This window comes from Nelumbo lutea, chromosome 2, assembly GCF_056320005.1.
Source record: "Nelumbo lutea isolate HS-2025 chromosome 2, American lotus-T2T, whole genome shotgun sequence".
Classification (NCBI taxonomy): Eukaryota; Viridiplantae; Streptophyta; class Magnoliopsida; order Proteales; family Nelumbonaceae; genus Nelumbo; species Nelumbo lutea.
In genome coordinates, this window is record NC_142685.1 from 12,398,154 (window position 1) to 12,419,155 (window position 21,002).

General features: G+C 37.1%; 2 protein-coding genes across 4 annotated transcripts in view; both read right to left on the reverse strand.

Moving 5' to 3' along the window:
- Positions 1-1,177: 1,177 nt before the first annotated feature.
- LOC148868621 (uncharacterized) lies at positions 1,178-15,465 on the reverse strand. 3 transcript variants are annotated; one of them, XM_088973619.1, is made up of 10 exons: positions 14,873-15,008; positions 14,116-14,150; positions 10,874-11,037; positions 8,924-9,047; positions 8,709-8,838; positions 6,993-7,054; positions 2,022-6,897; positions 1,854-1,940; positions 1,639-1,743; positions 1,178-1,538 (listed from the first exon to the last, which is right to left on the reverse strand). In XM_088973619.1, the coding sequence occupies exons 3-10, from the start codon at positions 10,965-10,967 to the stop codon at positions 1,491-1,493; spliced, it is 5,526 nt and encodes a 1,841-aa protein (XP_088829745.1). In that variant the 5' UTR covers positions 10,968-11,037; positions 14,116-14,150; positions 14,873-15,008; the 3' UTR covers positions 1,178-1,490. The 3 variants fall into 3 exon arrangements, with proteins under 3 accessions (XP_088829745.1, XP_088829744.1, XP_088829743.1); XM_088973618.1 differs by having other exon boundaries at positions 14,062-14,150; XM_088973617.1 differs by lacking the exon at positions 14,116-14,150 and having other exon boundaries at positions 14,873-15,465.
- A 4,760-nt stretch (positions 15,466-20,225) lies between these two features.
- Positions 20,226-21,002, reverse strand: part of LOC148868622 (U2 small nuclear ribonucleoprotein B''-like) — a 34,470-nt gene continuing 33,693 nt past the window's right edge. Inside the window, exon 5 of the mRNA XM_088971889.1 lies at positions 20,226-20,677. Coding sequence (XP_088828015.1) covers positions 20,396-20,677 — 282 coding nt within the window. The 3' untranslated portion in view covers positions 20,226-20,395. The remainder of the gene's footprint in view (positions 20,678-21,002) is intronic.

Sequence of the window (21,002 nt, forward strand, 5' to 3'; positions counted from 1 at the left end):
TTCAATTTTAAAAACCTTGATTTATACTATTACTATTTCCTCTCTCTCTCTCTCTCTCTCTCTCTCTCTCTCTCTCTCTCTCTCTCTCTCTCCCTCTTTTAAATGTAATAATAACATGCATTAAAATAAGAGGCATTGGAAAACACAGCTTTCTAATAGTGTGTAACTTTATTAATCTAATCAAGATAAGCAATTATTACTGTTTTATATATTTTAAAATAAAAAAAAAGATAAAAAATGCAAAAAATAGAGAAAATAGATAAATAGCTTCTCTCAAAGGTTAGCATTGCCTGATAAATCATACAAACAGTACTCCAAGTCCAGAGCAATGTTTTAAAACCCATTGGCCACCAGTTTCCAATTCAGCAGTTCAATTGTCTGGTCCAAATAATCAGTCAGTTGCAATTAAAAAAAAACAAAAACCAAAAACCATTGTCTAGATCAACAGCTCCACTGCCCGGATCAGTGGATCATTTACCAAGTCAGCGGTTTTTGGACAAAAAAAAAAGAAGGTTCAGGGGTAAAACAAAACCAGTTGCCTGACCGGTTTCTGAACCAAACGGTCCAACCATCCAACCATCCAGGTCAACTAAGGTTCAAAAACCATGGCCCAGAGGGTAACATTTACAGAATAATAATGCACTTAAAAGCATTCTATCCAACGAGGACTATCATCTTTTTTCTGTTCAAATACATTTCATCAAAACCAATTTGAACCAAGGTTCAAAATATCGATTCAGGGTGATACACCGGCATATTGGCGTGTATTGGTACTATTTTTAAGTGTTTTTTTATTTTTTTTCAAAACTGGTTCAAAAGGGCCATTTTAAGGCCGGTCTACCCTCTAAACCATTTGCCAACCCGAAACACTCCCTGTAAAGGCATATCAGAAAGGCTCCGATACAATACATATCAGCCAATATGGACCGATATGTAACGAAATTTTGATCCTTCGTTTGAACCAAGCACAGCAGCCTGGGATGTCAAGAATAGAGAATACGCCTAAACCAAAAGAAACATCAAAAATATCCAAACAAGAAAAATAAGAATAACTAGGGCAAGAACGCGCAGCTTCAGGTTTCAGCTAACGCAACATGTCTGGTTAATAATGGTGGTATATTGGTATATTTGTATAAACCATAAACAAAACGCCAAAGAGAGAGTCCGACTCCAATGCTTGGATGCAAAAGAATGCCACTGATAACAATTAACAAGCTTTGGATAGCTATGTACTATGTATGGACGTTGAAATAGCGCTTACACGCTGAGACTCGGAGTTCATACGAATACATCATTTGATCCCACAGATCTTTTTGTGGGTAAAATACAACCTCAACTATTGAATACATTTTCAAAGACGAGAAAAAAAAAATTATATTACACATGGATACACCTGGTCCCTTCCATCCTCTAATTCGGAGGGAGAGCTTGATGATGGCCTATGGGTAAGTACCATGGCAGTTTCAATGTTCCCAGAAAACGAATGGTTTTCAAGAATCACTCCAATCATCATCATCTTCATCACTCCCGGCTAATGCCTGTGTCAACCAACAATGGTCTCAACACCATCTACAATCTTAAAAGTGAAAACAACAGAAGAAATTTGAAGGGGCTAACATCCACTAAACAGAAACCAACCTGGCGAATTGCATTTGCTTTCTCCAAAATGGCAGCAACGTTCAAATTGGTTTTGGGACCCTGAATGCTGGGTTTTGTTGTGATTGCAGGCTTTAGGTTAAATGACTGAAACAAAATAGCATTCTCATGATAAAAGCTGAAGACAGTTTCATAGAAGACAAACATGAAATCGGTGAAAAATGCAAAAGAAAAAGAAACGGTTACAAACATCCAACCTTAGTCCTTATCTGTTCTAGTAATGAATCTCTTTCATCCTTCTTTGGTTCAATCAGAGGCCGAACCCGTTCTGTCACCTTTCTTAACTGCAAAACCAACAGAAGTTTAAGTTTCAATGTCATGTGGATAGGACTCAGAAAGGATACACCATCTATAACCATTATTACCATGCTTTTGTCATGAGAGGCAACAGCTTCAATGAGAGGGTTTCTAGGCCGAGCTTGTCTCCAAGGCTTTCCATTTATCCTCCAATCTTCTAAATTAGGGAGTTGTGCAGATGTGCTCATTGGCCACATCATCTCTCCCTCTGAAGTAAATGAACCATTATGGAGCTTCTCCACATCTGAAGCCATTGGCAGTACAGATGAATCCAGATTTTGTGATGCTCCTCTCCCTGGAGACGGGGAATTTTGTTGAAGCATCTCATCTTCTATATTTGGTTTTGCTGCTGATAAGTTCAGGGGCTCCATTAGTTTTCCATTTACCTTCCCATCCCCTACTTTCGGGAGCTGTGTGGATGTGCTCACTGGCCATGTCATTTCTCCCTCCAAACTAAATGAACCATGCTGAGGCTCCTCATCTGGTATGGTCACTGGCAGTACAGATGAATCTAGATGCTGTGATGCTCTCCCTGGAGACAGAGAACTTTGTTGGGGCATCTCATCTTCCATATTTTGTTTTGCTACCAGCAGCTTCAGGGGCTCCGTTGGTTCCCCCTGTAAAGAGATACAAGCATGTCCAGAATTCACATCTTCGATAGGTGATGGTGAGGTGAATGGGTTCAAACTAGGCTGCCCAAGTTCTCCCCCTAAAGCAAGATTATGTTGTGGCTTCTCATCATCTGGGGATGGTAATGGTAAGAATGGGTTAAGATTTGACATTTTCTGTTCAAAGGTTTGGAAACCATGTTTACTATTTTCATCATCTACAGTCACTAGTTGTGATGAAAATGGATTCAGACTAGACTGTACTATTTCTCCTCCAGACATTTCATCACCATGTTGAGGTTTCTCATCTTCATTCACTGGAGATGATAAGAAAGGGTTGGAAGGCAGTGTGAACCCCTCCCTAAGTGTTGGGAAACCCTCATTAGCCGGCTCTTCAGATGTGGCTGCTATAGGTGTCAAGAATGGGTTGAAACTAGATTGTGTCATTGCTCCCTCCAAAGTTAGGGGGCTATTTCGATATTTACCCATCCTCCACTGTATAGGAGGAAGAGGTGGTAATGGTGGCATCTCCAACTTGGATTGTAGTGCATTCGGATCTGGAACTGGAAGATCCATTGCTGGTCCACTTGGATGTTGTTGCAACAATTTTTGATGGGTTGCTTCAACAAACATGCCAAAGCTAGGAAGTATTGAATCCAATGGGTCCAATGCTGGCTTAGACACATTAAAATTTTGAGTAGTAGGTTGCGGTGAGAGTACCGGCTCAGTATATTGATTGAAAGAGTCCACAGAAGAGGACTCAGATGGAACAGTAAAGCAGCCATTGTAATCAATATGATTTGGAGATTGTGTTTGTTCACACTGAAGATAAGATGATCTGGAATTCTCTCCATCATGCGAAGAGTCTACACTGGGTTTATCAACTTGTAATTCCAATACTTGTTCTGAAGGAATTCCCCCCTCTGGAAGCAAACTAGTAGATGAAGGGATAACATCTTCTGCACTTTCAGAAAGTCTCTGGTTGGTTGGTTTTGGTTCACATTCTTGATTGGTTTTGTTGGAAGGTGTGGGAGCACAGAGGCCATCATTGAGATACAAATTGCTTGTGGCATGTTCAACCAGCAGTGCATGATCATGAACATCAAGTGATTCCGAAGTGGAAGAAAGATTATTCGACTTCAATGAATCATGAGCACTGGCAGTTAATTCAGAACTGTAAGTATCATGAAACTCCATTCTACAGTGTTCAAACTTCAAATCCTCAGTGATAATTTCTAGTTGATTCACTTCCTTTTGATCATCTGGTTCTAAATTATGTTTTGTACCACAGGCCTCAGTTACTTCCAATTCGGATTGTTCTGAATTCCCATTGCAAATATATTCTTCTTGCAACTTTATCTGGTTACTGGAAGGAGAACCTATCAGATTTGGGTGCACATCATCATCATCGTAATCATTAATGCCTGCATGAACAGCTTCACTTACTGCATCATCTTTATCAGCATCATCATAACCATCAGTTTCCGCATGAAATGTTTCAGTTGTTAAATCATCTAAATGAGTTTCATTCAATGCTGGCTTTGGAGAACCAGGCACCTCACATATGGATGGAATTCCAAGACAAAGAGCAGAGATTCCCATTGAATCACAGGGACTCAAATGGACCATACCACTTCTTGGTTCATCTTTTATCCTAATATCAGATGCATCGGATAGTAATTCCGGATTGTTGGAAGATGTTTTCACATAAGAATGCTCATTGTCATATTTTTCCTGATCTGATTCAACTGATGGAACCCAATCTGTACTTCCTGGAACATCAAGTCTACCTTCATCTTTCAACATGATATCACATGTACTAGGCTGTTCTTCAAGATTGTTGGAATTCATTTTCACTTCAGAATGGTCTTTGCCATCAGCTTCCTGAACCAATTCCAGTGGTGGAACCTTAATTTTCCTTTCTAGAACATCATCTTCAACAAAATGACCAATTCTTGGAATATCAGACTCTGCATCACTCGGAATATACAATTCTGGTTTCAAGTATTCTGAGTTCACTGCTGTTGACAAGGTAACTCTATCCACATCAGACTCTGCAATTTCCACAGAACCTGCAGCAATAGAAGCAGGTAAATGTTCAAGTGTAGTACAAGCATGCTCAAGTGGTGCTGAACATGCAGAAGCTTCTACATCTCCTCCCGACAAGCCTTCAAAATGTTCTTCTGTAGGCAAAACTGCATGTGGTGAATCTGAGCTTCTAGCAGAACAGTCTTCACAATATCTTGAGTTTTTTCCTGTTAACAGAACAACAGTATCTGTTTTCACAACCTTACTTTCAGGATTAACGTCTTCTAGATCATCACAGGTGGTACAAGGTAAATATTCAGGTTGTACAGTATCTATATTAGCTTCCAAGTCATGTCCTACCAAGTCGTGGACCTGTTCTTCTGTAGGCAAAATAACAGAATTTTGTGAATCACGGTTCTCAGTGGAACCATCTTCAGGATACCCTGTAGGATGCACTTCTTCAAAAGAAGTGCCATTGTCTTCCCTTTCAGGAGCCAGGTTGGAAATGTAAGACGGATTCAGTGAAGCAGCCGGAGATCTACCAAGGGCCCCACCATCCAATTCTTCCATAAGTTGGTTTTTGTCAGACACTGAATGGAGAAAATCATTTTTCACACCATCAAGTTCCTCCACAGGCTCGCCTTTGGCAGACCCCAAATGAAGAAAACCATCTCTCACCTCGGAAGAGAGATCTGAGACATTTGTTGGACAAGATAAATCCATAATTGAATTTTTCCTGTCATCTTCAATAGTTGAAGATGAACCCTTGGTACCAGCTTTCAGACAATCGGAGGAGATCTCGTCTGATTCTGGTCCCTGCAAATGAAGCTCAGTCAAATTGATGCTTAAATGGGATGAAATAGAAGCTGAATCTGTGACAGAGGAACTAGATGCTTGACCGAACTCAGGTTTGCAACTTGGGACATCCGATAATTCATTGCAAGAACCATTAAGGATGATGTTTTCTGAGGATTTAATTTCTAAATCATTCCCATGCTTTTTAGAAGATACATCTGCAAGTCCAGCCAGGAATGTATCAATAGATGAGCCCTTAGTACCAGCTTTTAGACAGTCATAGGAGATCTCATCCAATTCTGGCAGCTGCAAATGAAGTCCACCCAAATTGATGCTTAATTGGGACTGATCTGTGACAGAGGAACTAGATCTTTGACTGAACGCAGATTTGTAACTTGGGACCTCAGATACTTCATTGCAAGAACCATTGCGGATCACATTTTCTGAGGATTCAATTGCTAAACTATCCCCATCAACAGAGAACATTTTGGAAGACACATCTGCACGTTCACCCAGGCAGGTACCAATAGATGGATACACTTTGGCTGCCACATCGCCATCTGATGGAGCATTGTTAGCAGAAGTGCTTAAAGTATCTAAATTGGAAAAGCTTGATCTTCCCTTTCTGAATGAAGTTTTCCCATTATCTGAAGAACTGGATTCTCCAACAGAATGGGAGTCCAGAAACTGATTTTGGAGCTCTAGTTGTTCCTCATTAGTATCAGAATCTATTCCCTGCCTTTCAATGCTGAAAATGCCTCTCTCCTTCTTAGTTTTACTCTCAGTATCAGTTTCCATTTCTGATTCCATGGTAGCAAGGGCATCCATATAATTATCCACCTCACTGGTGATGTCATCAGATCGATATCCATCACCATTCGCTTCTAATTTTCCTCCCATATCAACCACATGTTCCTTTTCATTCTCTGATGATTCCTTATGATCTTGAGGTTTATAAAAGGTGTACAGAATGTCATCAGATCGATATCCATCACCAATGGCTTCTAATTTTCTTTCCATACCAACCACAGGTTCTTTTTCATTCTCTGATGATTCCTTTTGATCTTGAGGTTTATAAAAGGTGTACGGAATTTTCTCTATCTCAGTGTAGGGAATTGATTCAGGCAGCTTCAAGATTCCTCTCTCAACAGCATCCTCATGCAACTCCTTCATGGATGGTTCTAGCTCTTTTTCTTGTTTAATATGAGACATAACCAAGCTTCTCTTTCCTTGCAATAATTTGTAAGGAGGATCTGCAGTACCAATTTCATGTATTTCAGGAACCAACTCACTAGTCTCTTTTGATACCATCTGCAGGTTAGTGTAAGTTAAAGAACTTTCACAGACAATTTTGCGCTCAGGTGAATGCATCTCCACAAATTTCTCCATGTAACTTTTCCCGGTTGTTGAACCAAGAGGAAATTGGTTTGACTGCCTCTTCTTCAACTTTGCACGATGTCCAGGAGCATTTTTTTCAGTCTGTCTACGCTCCTCCAAAAGTAATTGATGCAATCTGCACCAATACAATGCCATTAATCACCAATTTACATTTCAAAACTTACCAATTTTAATCTAATACTTTGACTAAAAAAGAAACAGAGGTCCTACTTGGTGTGGGGTACTGGGAGAGCCTCTGGGGTCTCTCCATTCCTCCAGCGTGATCCTCTTTTCTGTCATTGAGGGAAGAAATCAGTAATTTTTTTTTAAGAAAATTTCAAATGTTACTATCAACAATAAGAAATAATATCACTTTATGATATCTCAGCTCCTTCCCTCTCTCGGGGTTTCCCTTTCACACACCCCGTCTAAGATCACCGTCTTCATGTGGTCAGCTGTAAAAGGTAATTTGCCTTTTGAAGATTCAGTTGAGAGGAGGGGGTTGTTGCTGGATTCTCTGGTTTGTGTTATGTGTGGACAGGAAGAAGAATCAATTGATCATCTTCTTGTACATTGCAAAGTAACCAGTTGCTTATTTAATAATTTTTGTGGGCTGTTGAATGTTAGCTGGTGTCATCTGAGGAGTTTGTGGGAGCTATTGCAGTCCTGGAAGTTGCCAGGGTTAAATCAGAAAGGAAATTATTTGTGGAATACAATTCCCCAATCAGTTTGTTGGGTGGTGTTTAAGGAAAGAAATAGGAGGATCTTTGAAGAAAAGAGTGGGGATAAAGATAGTTTGATTCAGCAGGCAATGACATTTATATATTCCTGGTTATCAGCCCAAGATCTTTTCAGCAGAATCCCACATAATCAGATTTTTATCACGGCAACCTTTTATGGCTAGCCAGATAAGTTGTCAGAAATTCCTGGCTTTCAAATTTAGCCTTTAGTCCTTGGAAGTTTTTGTTGAAGATTTATATAATTCCATTGAGACTTGATGTATAGTTTCTGGCTGCACATATTGCATACATGTCTCACGCTGTAATCTGATTTTGCAGCATACTGGTAATACAATATTACCTTACCTTTTTTCTCAAAAATAATAAGAAACAATATCTTTCTTTATTTTTTAAACAGTAACTGCCAAAGCATTTTATGAGAAAATATGAAAAGATATATGTACAAAGTGCACTATAAGACGGTAGATTGCCAATTTCCAATGCCAGAGAGCATTTTTAGAAACCCTTTTAGAACATTTTTCTTGGGCAATTTTGTGGTAAATATTACATGGGTAAGGAATTAGAGGCAAAACAAATACAGATTAACATTGGCATATAGGTTTTTTTACTGCTCAGCAAATCTAGATGGTAAAGACCTGCCAAATAAGAATATTTTCATTGGAAAAATATAACAAAATGAATTATTTAAATGAGATCAATAAATAATAATAGAAAACATAATATAATAACAATAATAATATATGATTTAGATAATTCTATCATAGTAGCAATATAAACAACAATAATTAAGCAATGAGCAATCAATGATATTAACAAAACCGCATGCACATGAACATGTGGGCATGCACATCTTGTTGCCCCTGTACTCTTGTACCACACCATTAGCAGTTAAAAGCAAATGCAAAGCCCTTATTAAATGACAGTATCATAAGACAAGTTTTCTGTAAACTGTAGGAGGAGCCTATTCTCAAATTATACATTTAAGTTCATTCCTAAGGAAAAAACAAATAATCATATACCTGGTTATGTTAGCCTTTTAGGAGAATAAGGTGAGGATACAAATTGTATCATGAATTGTAAACATGAAACTCATAAATGCACATGCTTAGGATCCACCACCATTTATCAAGTACAAACTAGATCTCTCATGCTAAAAAAAACCAATCTCCTAACTATTCCTTATGTAATGCTATTCCTTTCAATGTACCTTGACCTTTCGAGCTCTCTTATCCCTTTGAATTTCTGCTTTTTGGGACTCAGAAGAGGTTAATTCTGCTTTGAAGAATGATGGATCAGAGAATCGCTTTAAACATGCTCCAGCACCAGCAATATCGAACCTGTAGAATGATAGATAATCGTAATAAAATTTACAAAGAAGATATAGCATAACCCTTGAGAGAAACACTAGTCAAATAATCTTACTTGTCCAGCAAGAATAACCGAGGTGGACCCCGGCATTCTTCGTAGGAGTCCATTACAAATCGAGGTAAATCTCCCCTACTAACCAGATTTTGGTCCATTCGAAGATTAGGATGCCAATCAACACCTGCAAGAAAATTAAGTGCACATGCAGTAAAGACTTCTGTAAGGAACATAACCAAGACTTTTTTTATCAACTAGTCCAAGGGTTCAATTTTTTTTTTTTTTTTTTTTTTTTTTGGGGGGGGGGGGGACAAATAACAGCATTTCATTCAAACAACCAAAGAAACTACCCAAGAAATGGGTAGAGAGAAAGATGAAGATTCAAAGCATCAAAGTAGAAAACAGGGGAAACAAAATATTTCTCATAGAATTTACAAATAGAGCCCCTGGCCCAGTTTGTCTCCCCAAATAATTGACTCCTGATTTAGCAAGATAATCGACCACAGCAATTGCAGACCAACAGACCCATCTGAATCACTGAATGAGCTATTCAGCATTTGCATACATTATGACCTTTTGTTCTATTTATTTGTTTGTGAAGAAAACCATACAGCTCCGCATTATTAAATTTATCAAGCATCCTTTGAGGGCTAAATATTTTTTTGAGAGCTAAATATCTCAATAATGTAACAGTAAGGATCCCAGGACTTTTGGTTGGTGTGGTTGCATTTAATCAATAAATGTATGATTATCTGGTGAACAATATTAGTAAACAGAGGGAAAGTTCTACTTACACCACTGTAATGCTTTCCATAAATGTGCATTTGGGTCTACTGGATTAAAGGGAAAGTCAAATGAGCATATGTTTTATTTCCTCATCCCTGTTGCATGGTCTAGATTACATATCTGTGCACATGTATTTTATAACATTGTGTTATAAAATATTTTTATATTCTTAATTTTTTAGATTATAATTATAAAATAGACATTATTAAACTAAAATATCCATTTTGTGTGATTATATACTAATTTCTTTTTATTGTTTTCTTATTTGTTAGGTTTTAATCAACACGAACATTGCTAAATGCTATATTGAACCCTCAAAGACTTCAAAACCTGAACCAATAAGTAAGTAAGAACTTAAAGTTTTGTCTAATCAGCACCTTTTCTTTTCTTCTTTTCCTATAACAACAATAGGGTTCAGCCCCTATTTTTTTTGGATTTTCTTTTCCTTCTTCTTTTTCTTCTCGTGAATATGTTGATTTTCTATACTTTAACATGAAGTTTATACTTTTTCCTATGAAAATTATGGATAATTATTAAGGAAATATGGTTATGGAACCTAGGGAAGTACCCTAGGATATATGTTTTACTTAGAATCCATCGCCTAGGAGAGACTAGGCAGCAAGGCACCCTCCTGTTGCCTAGCCTCGCCTTGGTGCCTTGAAAATTATGGTATGTATGTGCCTTAGTGTTCATGTATTATGTTGCATGACTCAGACACAAATTTGTGTTCAATGTGGTATATACACTTGAGACCTCAGCTCTCAAGACATAATGAACCTAGAAAACCAAAAGAATGTGTAAGAATAAGGTATATTGAATGTAAATATTAGTTGAGCAAGGTGCCAACTAGCTGGTTGGTAAGGTCTCCTGCTGGTTGTAGCAGAGACTTGGGATCAAATCCCGCCTGCACCTGGGTTGGGGGATGGGCTACCCCCCCCCCCGGTTGTGTAGTCCAAAAATAATTAAAAAAATGCAAATATTAGTTGAATTTTACATATGCATCTTTGTGGTAATAGAGATATGTTAAAACTATTTATTTGGGGGTAGGGTTGTGCAGGTGGGCTGGTTAAAGGATAAGTAGGCGATGAAAGGTTTTAAGTTTGTCCTCTAGGCACTATCCATTGGGCAAGCTGGCACCTTTCATGTAGTTCTTTTTCCAAAGACAATAAAACAGTATCTCAAATACTCAATTCAAGGAAAAGAAGCTTAAGTGACTATTATAACCTCTATTGTAGATGAATTGTGAATGACTAGTTCGGGAAAGAAATGCTTTCTCAATTGATGGAACTTCTGCCTCAAGCTGTTGAACACGAACCATCAGCCCATGGCCTCTAGCAGCAGTAGCCAATACTTCTTCGTGTAAGTCATGGAATATCTCTGCGGCAAACCTATAGCATAAAAAGAGAGAATCTAATCGAGTTATTATAGTTTTAAATATCAACATGCATCCTTCAGAACAAATGGATATCTATCCGTAAACTCAAAGGATCAATACAAAGTATACAAGAACTATTTCTGTTTATCAATCTATGGAAATTACAAAGTATCAATTGTTTCCCGTGTTTCCTGTGAAGAGGGGAGTGCAATAGAAAAGTGCTAGACTGCTTCGTGCTATTTTGGGTGAAGTCGGTAAGTGGTATGATAATATGTTAACGAAGTACCTATCAAATTCCTGATGTATGATAAAAATTAGTAATTTAATATTCTATTAGAGAGTATGCCCAAATAAAGGGGAAACAAAATAAATCTCAGATAATTACTAAAATATGTATTGTAAGCACTTGTTTGGTTATTTGTCATATTCATATGGCTTTTTTTTTGGTTTTTGGGTTTTAATCATAATAAACACTGTTTATTACCAGCAGCAGAATAAAGAGAATTTATGATGTGGGAAGCAAAGGGTTAGGAACATCATCTACCTTCAAACCACAGGGTATAGCAAGAGTTGGCTGATCTTGAGTTCCACCGGAACAAACTCTTCACTTTGGATGCCTACCTTGTTACCTGGGTATAGCAAGGATACAGATGCATATGGCATCATATATGAAATTTACACTAAAAATTGAAGCATCAGACAGTACACGGCAGACACCCTTGCACAGGTATCCAGGTATTACGAATGCCTACAACTCAACTTCTGTAATGACATGCCTAGAAATCTGAGGGATATCTTTTGGTGAAAGAATGGATCCAACCATTAATTGTGATTCTTTCACCACTGCAGACATAGGATCTAAGGCCAAATCAAAGTCAAGCTTTGGATCTTGAAAGTAGAAAGCAACTCTGCCCATATGGAATTTTTTTCTCCTATTGGCCCTGAAAAAGTCAGGATGAGCTCATCACAGTTTCCTCTTTATGGACCCTCCACATGTGAAGAGACTAGGTTACCAATCATACAAGAACAGCCATCAATGTTTACCATTACATTGCTCCTACTTACAAGGGGAGGGGCATCTGTGGAAGAAAAACTAGCTACGCATAGTCACCCTCTAATGATTGTATCCACTGACACTCCTGTAAGTTCCTCTAATATTAGACCCTATTGACTACTCTAACATTCACATGGTCATCTATGATGTTGGATTCCTATATCTTGTGAATAAACACCCTAATGCTTCTCTTTTCATGCAAACTCCAAATTATAGCAGCTCTAGTGCATCTCCTCTGTTGTCAGTCCATGAAATAGTAAGAAATGATTTGAAGACCCATAAGCTAACAGTGAATATGGCACTGAAGAGAGTGGAATGAGGAACAGGGTTCATGTAGCCAATCCCATATGGTTGGGATTGAGCACCATGAATATCATCTTCTGTTTATGTTTCTACATGAAAAACCAATGAGAATAAAAATAAATAGGGAGAGTGGTTTTATATGTATAAAATAAGCATTGTGTTTCTACATAGAACTAATTAAAATATTAGATTTATTGACAGATGTAAGACCCAGCTCAAGTTTCTTGGTTGCTTGGACCTATTACATTGTATAAGCAGTTTTATATATGCCTTCGTAACCAAATTAAGTCATTGCTTTTAAGAATAGATGGTTATATTGGTAAATTTATATTATTATACTGTACTTGGTATTTTATTATTGTTCCTAATAATATTAGTAACATTTTATGGTGAAAAATGGACATAGAAGTGGCGGTTGGGAAAAGACATAGTAATTGGCAAAAAGTTGAGGCTGTTCTTTTTAGTTTTAGGTGGTAAAGAATTTGCAAGTAAGGCTTTTATGGATTTAGAAGAGAGAGAAGGGTAAAAATTCTTCAATTAAAGTTGTTTGTGTCGGGTGTAAGTATTATTAAGTTCAGGGGTTTAGAGTTAGTCTCAAGAGGCGTAGTTGCAGGTTGCTGCTAGAGAATGATTTCTAATTTAATCGGAGAAAGGATGGCAATCAAAAAGGATGAGATTTATTAGATAGAAGAATAGTTGTCAAGGCGACGCCTAGGCGACAAGGTGCCCTTTGAGGCTCGCCTCGCCCAATCGCCTAACAGTTTTCTACTTCCTACTATAAAATACGTTTTTATTCATTCTTTTTTGAGATTATAATTATAAAATAGACATTATTAAACTAAAATAATCATTTTGTGTGTTTATATACTAATTTCATTTTATTATTTTCTTATTTATTAGGGTTTAATCAACACAAACATTGCTAAATGCTGTATTGAACCCTCAAAGACTTAAAAACCTGAACCAATAAGTAAGGAAGAACTAAAAATCTTCTTCTTTTCTACTACTACTACTACTATCAATACTTTTTATTTTCTTCTTTTCCTATAACAAAAATAAGGGTTCAGCCCCTATATTTTTTGAATTTTATTTTCCTTCTTCCTTTTCTTCTCATGAATATGTTGATTTTCTATACTTTAATATGAAATTTATACTTTTCTTATGAAAACCATGAATAATTATTAAAGAAATATGGTTATGGTACCTAGGGAACTACCCTAGGATCTATTTTTTAACATAAAAAAATTCATTGCCTAGGCGCCCCCCAGTCGCCTAGCTTCGCCTTGGCGCCTTGAAAACTATGGATAGAAGTGGGAAGATGGAAAATCAGAGAAGATTTCTTTTGTGAAGAAATATTAGCAGATGATTTTAGTGCTTTCTTCAAGTGCTGATTTTGATGGCAAGGGGCTAATGAGTTTTTATTTTACTTCTTATCTTGGTGATTTCTTATTACTTAATCATGTACTCTCCTTTTTATTTTAATGAATTTTCCATACCTATAGAAAAAAATATTAATATCTAAAGATGAACAGCATTCAATAAGATTTTCCTACCATATCAATACAGTACATCAATAGGTCTGTGAATTTGAAGTCATTCCATAAGATTAGAAGGAATTTTTGAAATGTTATATCTAATTGCAGAGTAAAAATATTTTGTCAGTAAAATCTTGGAAGAAACCTTCCTCTCTGCATCTACCATGTAGGTGACACTCATCCAGAGCCCAGAACCTACCAATCGATATTCTCCAGAGACCCATCCAAATTTACCTGAAATGGTTAGAATATAGAAATTAAAGGACCTACAGAATTCTCTATTTGGCATCCATCATCAGTGAGACTAGTCATTGCAGCATAGACTTAAACAGAAAGGTACAAACTAGTGCGAATCCATAATCCAAGAGAACCTATCAACTAGACCAAAAGGTCCCAATCCCTGGTAGAAGACAGTTTAAAGATAGAAATCATCCAATTCGTTGGGTTCTACGTAAAGGGTAGTCTAAGCTTACAAGAACATGCATTTCACAAACAATCCAGATTCAAATTGTTATTAAACCAAAAGAGAAGCCGATCAAATTGATAATGCATCTCAATTGTCCAAGTATTAAGGATTACACCACGAACTTTGAATAGAAGTGCCAAGTGGAACCCTAAGCTTCTTAGATTCTTCCACAAACCAAAATGCAAACTATAGATAGATAACGGCAGAAAATGAAGACAAATTGACCATCTACCTATGGTTCGAATTCTCACAGATCTAAGATTTGGAACCAAGTCAAGTCAACGAATGTAAGATTCCAAAAAGTATTTAATTTCGGCAGGCATTTCGATCACTCAAACTGAAAAAAAGAAATACATAAGAAACAGCCCCCAAATTCAAACAAAAAAGCTTTCGATAGTCTTAAATATAACCACTTCAAGGGTGAAAGAGGAAGAGCAACAACAACAAAAAAAAAGGAAAGTCGCACGGAGTTGAGGAGAGATTGACTTACTCGGCGAGGTCTCCAAGCTGACGCAAGACGCCGACGAGTCCGGCCATGGCGACGCCTTCAAGCAGCGCTTCGGGATCATCTTTATCGGCAGCTCTGTACAGCTCCGGATCGGCTAAGCTGTACTCGTTTCTTATCTGGTACCTTGTAATGGGCATTTCGTCCAAGTATCACAAACCCTAGTTTCTGAAACTGAGTCTCCACTCTAATTTCACCGTTACATTTCCGCCATTAAAAGCCCCCAACAAATTTTCATTAGGAAGAGAGAGAGGAGGGGGAGAATATTTTTAGTCGGTTCCGGGAATTTGAATGAATATACAGTGGCAGTCTGGTCTGACAGGTAGCGGTAGTGAGAGTTTATTTTCTTATTCAATAATAAAAATTTAACTCAGCAACAAATTGATAATTGCGTTGTTGATTGGTGAACCGTGAATCCAGAATCCTCCTTCTCCGACCTCTAGAACAAGCATACTGCCGCGTTAGATGATGCAATTGTTCCCTTGTAATTTTCCCTTCCCTTCTTTTTTCTTTCCTAGGCTCTAGTGAGCTTCTTCTGTAAGAGACTTTAGCGAAAATCCAAATTAAGCAATAATTACGGCAACAAAATAGGAAAACAAGATCTAAACTTTTTCTTTTCATTTTATTATATAATTTTTTTTTCTGATCGGAAAAGAAAGAAAAATCTAAAGTTGAGCTGTGTGTAGTGGAGGAAACACGGTGTCTAATCCACGGGCCCACCCACTAAATGTCTCTCTACCTTGCTTCCAGTTCTATTATAAAATGATAGATGAGGGTCTGGACGCACTCTAAAAACGTTGTTATTGTGCGATCAAACTACATCTAAAACTGAAGATTTTGATGGACCAGGATCCACCATAATCCATCTGGTCTCTGGTGTCTACTCGCTAGACTGGGGCCTGGGCATCACGAGGCTAATGAACTAAAGCAGTGTACTTAGGTTTTAGTTAATTAAAGGCAGAGCAGTGACTGCTGTGTTGTGGGGTTGATAGATTTATAACTGCAACGATTGACTCCGTACTGAGATTGCACATGTGCCAAGTTGGAATGTCCGGTGGTCTGTGTCTCTTATTCCTGGTCTCGGGACCCATAAACTGGGGGAGGAGATTCCTGGGTTGTGTTATATATATACACGTAGATCATGTATATATTATAAGACATTTGGTGATAATTATCCCACTCCCATCTTATTAAGTTAAATCGTATTTGTCATTGGGGAGATGTTTTCAAATACACCGTAGGCTATCCATGCAAATTCAAAACCGTGGAAGCTTGATGGTATATAATAGTCATAAGTGTAAAACGATTTAAGTTCCAATAATCTCAATGGGAAGATTTTTTAGGTAATAAGGAAGAATGCAAATACAAGGCTTATAAATAATATACAGGTTTTTGTGCTGAACATATTTATATTTACATTCTTTTAGGTTGAGTTTAAATCTTCGTTTGAAAAAAGTACAAATACATACACACATACATACAAATATATATATACAAAATAATACATATAAAATACAAGGTTTTGTATTCTACATATTTGTATTTATATTCTCTTTAAATATATAAATATGTTCAATGCAAAACCTTACCTTGCATATGATATTTCTAAACTTTGTATTTATGTTTGGATTCTTACCAAACTGAGACATTTGTCTTTGCAAATACCCCCTTTTATGTAACAATACGTAACATGAAATTACTGAGTGGAAGAAATTCTGAAGCAAAATACAACAATTTGTAGTTTAGTTAAAAATGGGAAGAGAGGTCCAATCCAATCCAAGCGAACGTAGTGTACTGGGGTCAAACCAAATTGAATTTTTGGTAGGTATCCAACAATCCAACCAATAACACATACGCAAAATCAAATGATTCCATATCACTTTTACTGTTGTCATTTGGGCTGTGAAAAAAGAAAGGGTTCGTTTAAGGTTAGAAGAAAGGAAAAATAAAAACAGAAGCAAAGATTAAAGGAAAAGAAAGATAAGATGTTTCAAAGCTAGTATGGTCTTATCACAAAAGTTAATATGATCATGTTGATTTTTGGCACAAAAGGGATATTATCGATCTTCTAAGTTTGAGCCAATTCAATTAGAGAGAGAGAGTCCTAGAATCCTTTTGGAGCTGACATCTCTTTTCCGTGATACTATTCCTTTGTCATTTGATTCTTCATTGAATGGGAGTATAGGTCGATTGATGGTTGGTTAGTTTCCAACCTTACATTAGTTGGTAGTTACATAATTGTTGAATTTTGACAATTGGTCCCACACTCCCAACACTAAAAGTTTATATAAATATATCTCATGTAGTCATGTGAAGACCCGCGATATCACCATTTCGTGATCAGATAGAAGAGCTCACACATGGTTGTGATAATGAATATGATTCATGAGGAATAAAAAGGAAAGGAAAGGAAAGGAAATCATTAATAACACCTTCCAATCAGTTCATCACTTCACATACGGGAAAACGAAAATTGCAATTATTGGCTCCAAAACCTAATTACCTTTGAAGAACAGAGGAAGAGATGGGGATAAGAATTTAATGAAATAAAATCTCTGCCGTAAAGCCTTCTAGTTTGTTTCTTATTATGGGATGGAATGGAAAGCACTTGAATTATTAAACCGCACCAAGAAACGTGCCCTTGCAGGGAAGGCAAGTAAGCCTAATCAAACATTCTTACAAACAGCTGGGGACCCCAGCAACCAAACCACTGACGATCCCCACAATAAATGAATGCAACGCATTTCCCCAAATAAGCTTTCTTAGCGACGATGACGGCCATTAAATTGACTGAGACATGAACATCGAATGGTCTTTTACCTTTTTCTCTTTCCCTGTACTTCTTGTTTTTGTCATGATTCCATAAGAAATAAAGCGAGGTTGGCAAATAATAGCAATTACCTTCATCCATACCCAGTGCTGGCCCTGACGATCGTGGGCCCTTTTGGGTGCACCGTCTCCTCTACTTGTGTGCTTATTCCTTCCTAAGTTGACAAGGGGAAGGAGACATTAGATGCAGGCCAGGGGGAGCCACCCAGCTGCGCACCAATGCTCAATCACTGATCTGAAAATGGTAGAGAAAACATGAGGATTGAGGCCCATACTAGCATGCCATGTGGCACCGGGTCCACGCCCACCCAACCAAAACATTTGTCAAATCCAAAAGATAAAAGGACTGATCTAAGACATAACATGCTACTGGGCACACCAAGAGGAGCCCAAAGGCCCCAAAACTCCAACTTCCACCACCTTCTTACAAATAACATGATACAAGTTCTCCGAACCCCACTTTGTATTCGCTTGGGCCATTCTCCTTGCACTGTTGTGTTGACACCCAAAAGAACGTTGAAGACTATCTAGTCACAATCGACAGATTGATTGGATAATATTGTACAAATGAAAGATTTCCCCCCAGGCCTCACCTTATTCTTTAGTGAGGCCAGGCCAATCAAATAAATGGATAATGTTCCTTCATACAACCCTTCTCTTTCAAAACATGCCCATCAGGTGGAGGACCGGTCATATGGTGAATCCCTGTTTCGTGCACACCATACAACCTACCTCTCTCTCTCTCTGGAATTTTCATTGGACAGCATACAATGGGTATAAAGAGGATATATATGTTACTCTCACTTGAAAAACTGCTCATGAATTATAAATAGTTGTCTTAGAGATACTGCCACATGAAACGCACATACACATTTACTATATATATATATGGCCACTACCAATAGTGGGGCCACTAAATTGGTGAATCCCTCTGAACTGCCATGGAACAGATGATCTCCTGGCAAAGCACACCCCATGCATCGCAGCTTGCAGTTCCCGAGTTCCGTTTCTCTACAATTTTTTTTTCTTATTTTGTCAATACCGTTTATATACAGAACATCGATACAAATACAATACGCCCAAAGAGGTATCATATTGGTATTTCAAGGCATAGGCATGAGGTGTAGGTAGAATAGTACAATGATGCTGAAGACGACTGCTAAAAATTACAAAAATATTGGTGTCAACAAAATGCTTTTGCTATCCAATATTCATCTAAACTTTTTGACAAATTTTATACGCTGCCTTGACGGTTTGGAGTTTGGACCAATATATATCCAATTACACTGGCAGTCAACTTGTTAGATCTATAGATTTCTCCCAAAAAATGAATATTTCTTTATTTTTTTAAGAAAAAAACAAATGAATATGGATCTATGAATGAATATTTCTTATTAAACTCATTGATCTAGCAATAATTTGTCAAAATTGAATATTTCTTTATTTTTTTAAGAAAAAACAAAACTAAAAAATACTTTATATCCTAAATGATTTTCATGCGAAGATAGAACTGACGGATCCATCAATGATCTAGAGAACTCATTCATTGTACTACCCAAAAAAGAAACCCATCAAAATGCTTTACCAAAGTGGCCGCATTCACACGAGCAACTAAAATTTCATTTTCCCACTACCCAATCAAATAAAGTTGAGCGTTAGATAAATATCTGATGCAAATCTATCATTCAAATGGCTTTGTACCTACGACTCCCTAGGTCGATTTGAATTACTGTCCTCAAACGTTCATATAATCACCTACTAACTACTGACAATATTGCATTAAAAATTGAAACAAAAAGTAGTGCTTACTGCTTATTTCTTTATAATTTGTTTTCATAAAGATACTGCCAAAATTATACTTGCACTATATACCCCAAAAGAACAGTTTTTCTAACTTTCATGTGATTGCTAAACATATCAATATTTCAATAATTTGAAATCTAATTTTCTTAACAGATATTTGGAAATAACATTTGATGAAATCATTTCATTTATGGTCCCTTGTAACATTTTAGTATGTTAATCATCCAAAATATGTGAATGGCATCACAAAGATTCAAATGAATTCATTCCCCAAAAGTCAAAACCCCAAGTTACCTCATTTTTTGAAGATAAACACACACACACAAAAGTTATCTCATGTTTATTAACAATCTCTTTTAACTCTTCATGATAAATACTCTATGAAAAAACAAACTACAATGGTTTCATTACATGGAATATATAATGTATTCTTTCATTATCACACTGATGTCAAGTTTATTTACCATTTCATTTTCTTTCATTGCTATATTATTTATTTGAAAATAGCAAGAATTTGAAAAGCACGAGTTCTATTCTTATAATATCTACTCAACCAAGTTCAAGTCACATGCTTGAACTAGTTGGTCAGCACCAAGATTTCTTTTGGGCATGTATTTCCTTGAATTGAGTATTTCACTAATGTCAATGCGTGACTTGTCAAGCTGTCTCTGTTAAAAAATGACCCGTCTCTCTATTTGGATCTGAATGCAAGCAAAAACTTTTTTTTTATTGGTGCAAGGAAAAGCATTTTAAACAGTTTAACTATCTTAAAAAAAAATACATATGATTATGGTAATGTAATGCTCCCTTAGCTCTCACGTCTTAGTGAAATTACAAAAGATGAAGTAGAAAACACATACCATGAAAAGATTGGTCTTATTTTTTTGCATAAGTGATGATCATGGGGTTTTGGGGAGTAATCTTGAACCCTTGAAGGGCTTGCATGGCAATTGATGACTGCACTTCATCTCCAAACTCCACAAAGGCAATGCCTGGCTTTGCTTCTATCATCCGGACTTCCCTGAATCCTGGATACTGTTGGAAGAGCATTTGCAGCATCATACTAGTGGTCTCATGTGGTAAATTCTGAATGAAGAGTATATTGTTAGGAGCTGCAGCTGCCTCCTGTGCACCAGGTTTTCCTTGCTGGAAGGGAGCCTGCATGACAGAAGAAAAGGCCCTAAAGAGTCATAAAAAGCAAGCAAATAAACAGGAAAGTTCACTACAATGTTCCATTGGAATTTTGGTTCCTTGACTATCAGCATAAATATTATATTAGTTATCATCTGGCAGCTGAGTAAAAGATGGTTTGCTGATACATCTTAGTGTACATGGCATATGTTCAACCTCATGACCATTTTTCGTACTCTCAGCAATGAATTGTATTAATTAGAGATAGCAGCATTTGCACAGGATAATGGGGCAATCTAGTACACCATGTTCTTACTGGAATAGGTCCAATATGGGGTAGACATGATGGGAG

Coding starts and splice junctions, on each gene's coding strand:
- LOC148868621 (XM_088973617.1), bottom strand. CDS start 15,027: ATGCCCATTACAAGGTACCAGATAAGAAACGAGTACAGCTTAGCCGAT. Junction 7,055..8,708: donor AGAGAGCTCGAAAGGTCAAG/GTACATTGAAAG, acceptor CCTCAATGACAG/AAAAGAGGATCACGCTGGAG. Junction 6,898..6,992: donor CTCCCAGTACCCCACACCAA/GTAGGACCTCTG, acceptor GTATTGGTGCAG/ATTGCATCAATTACTTTTGG.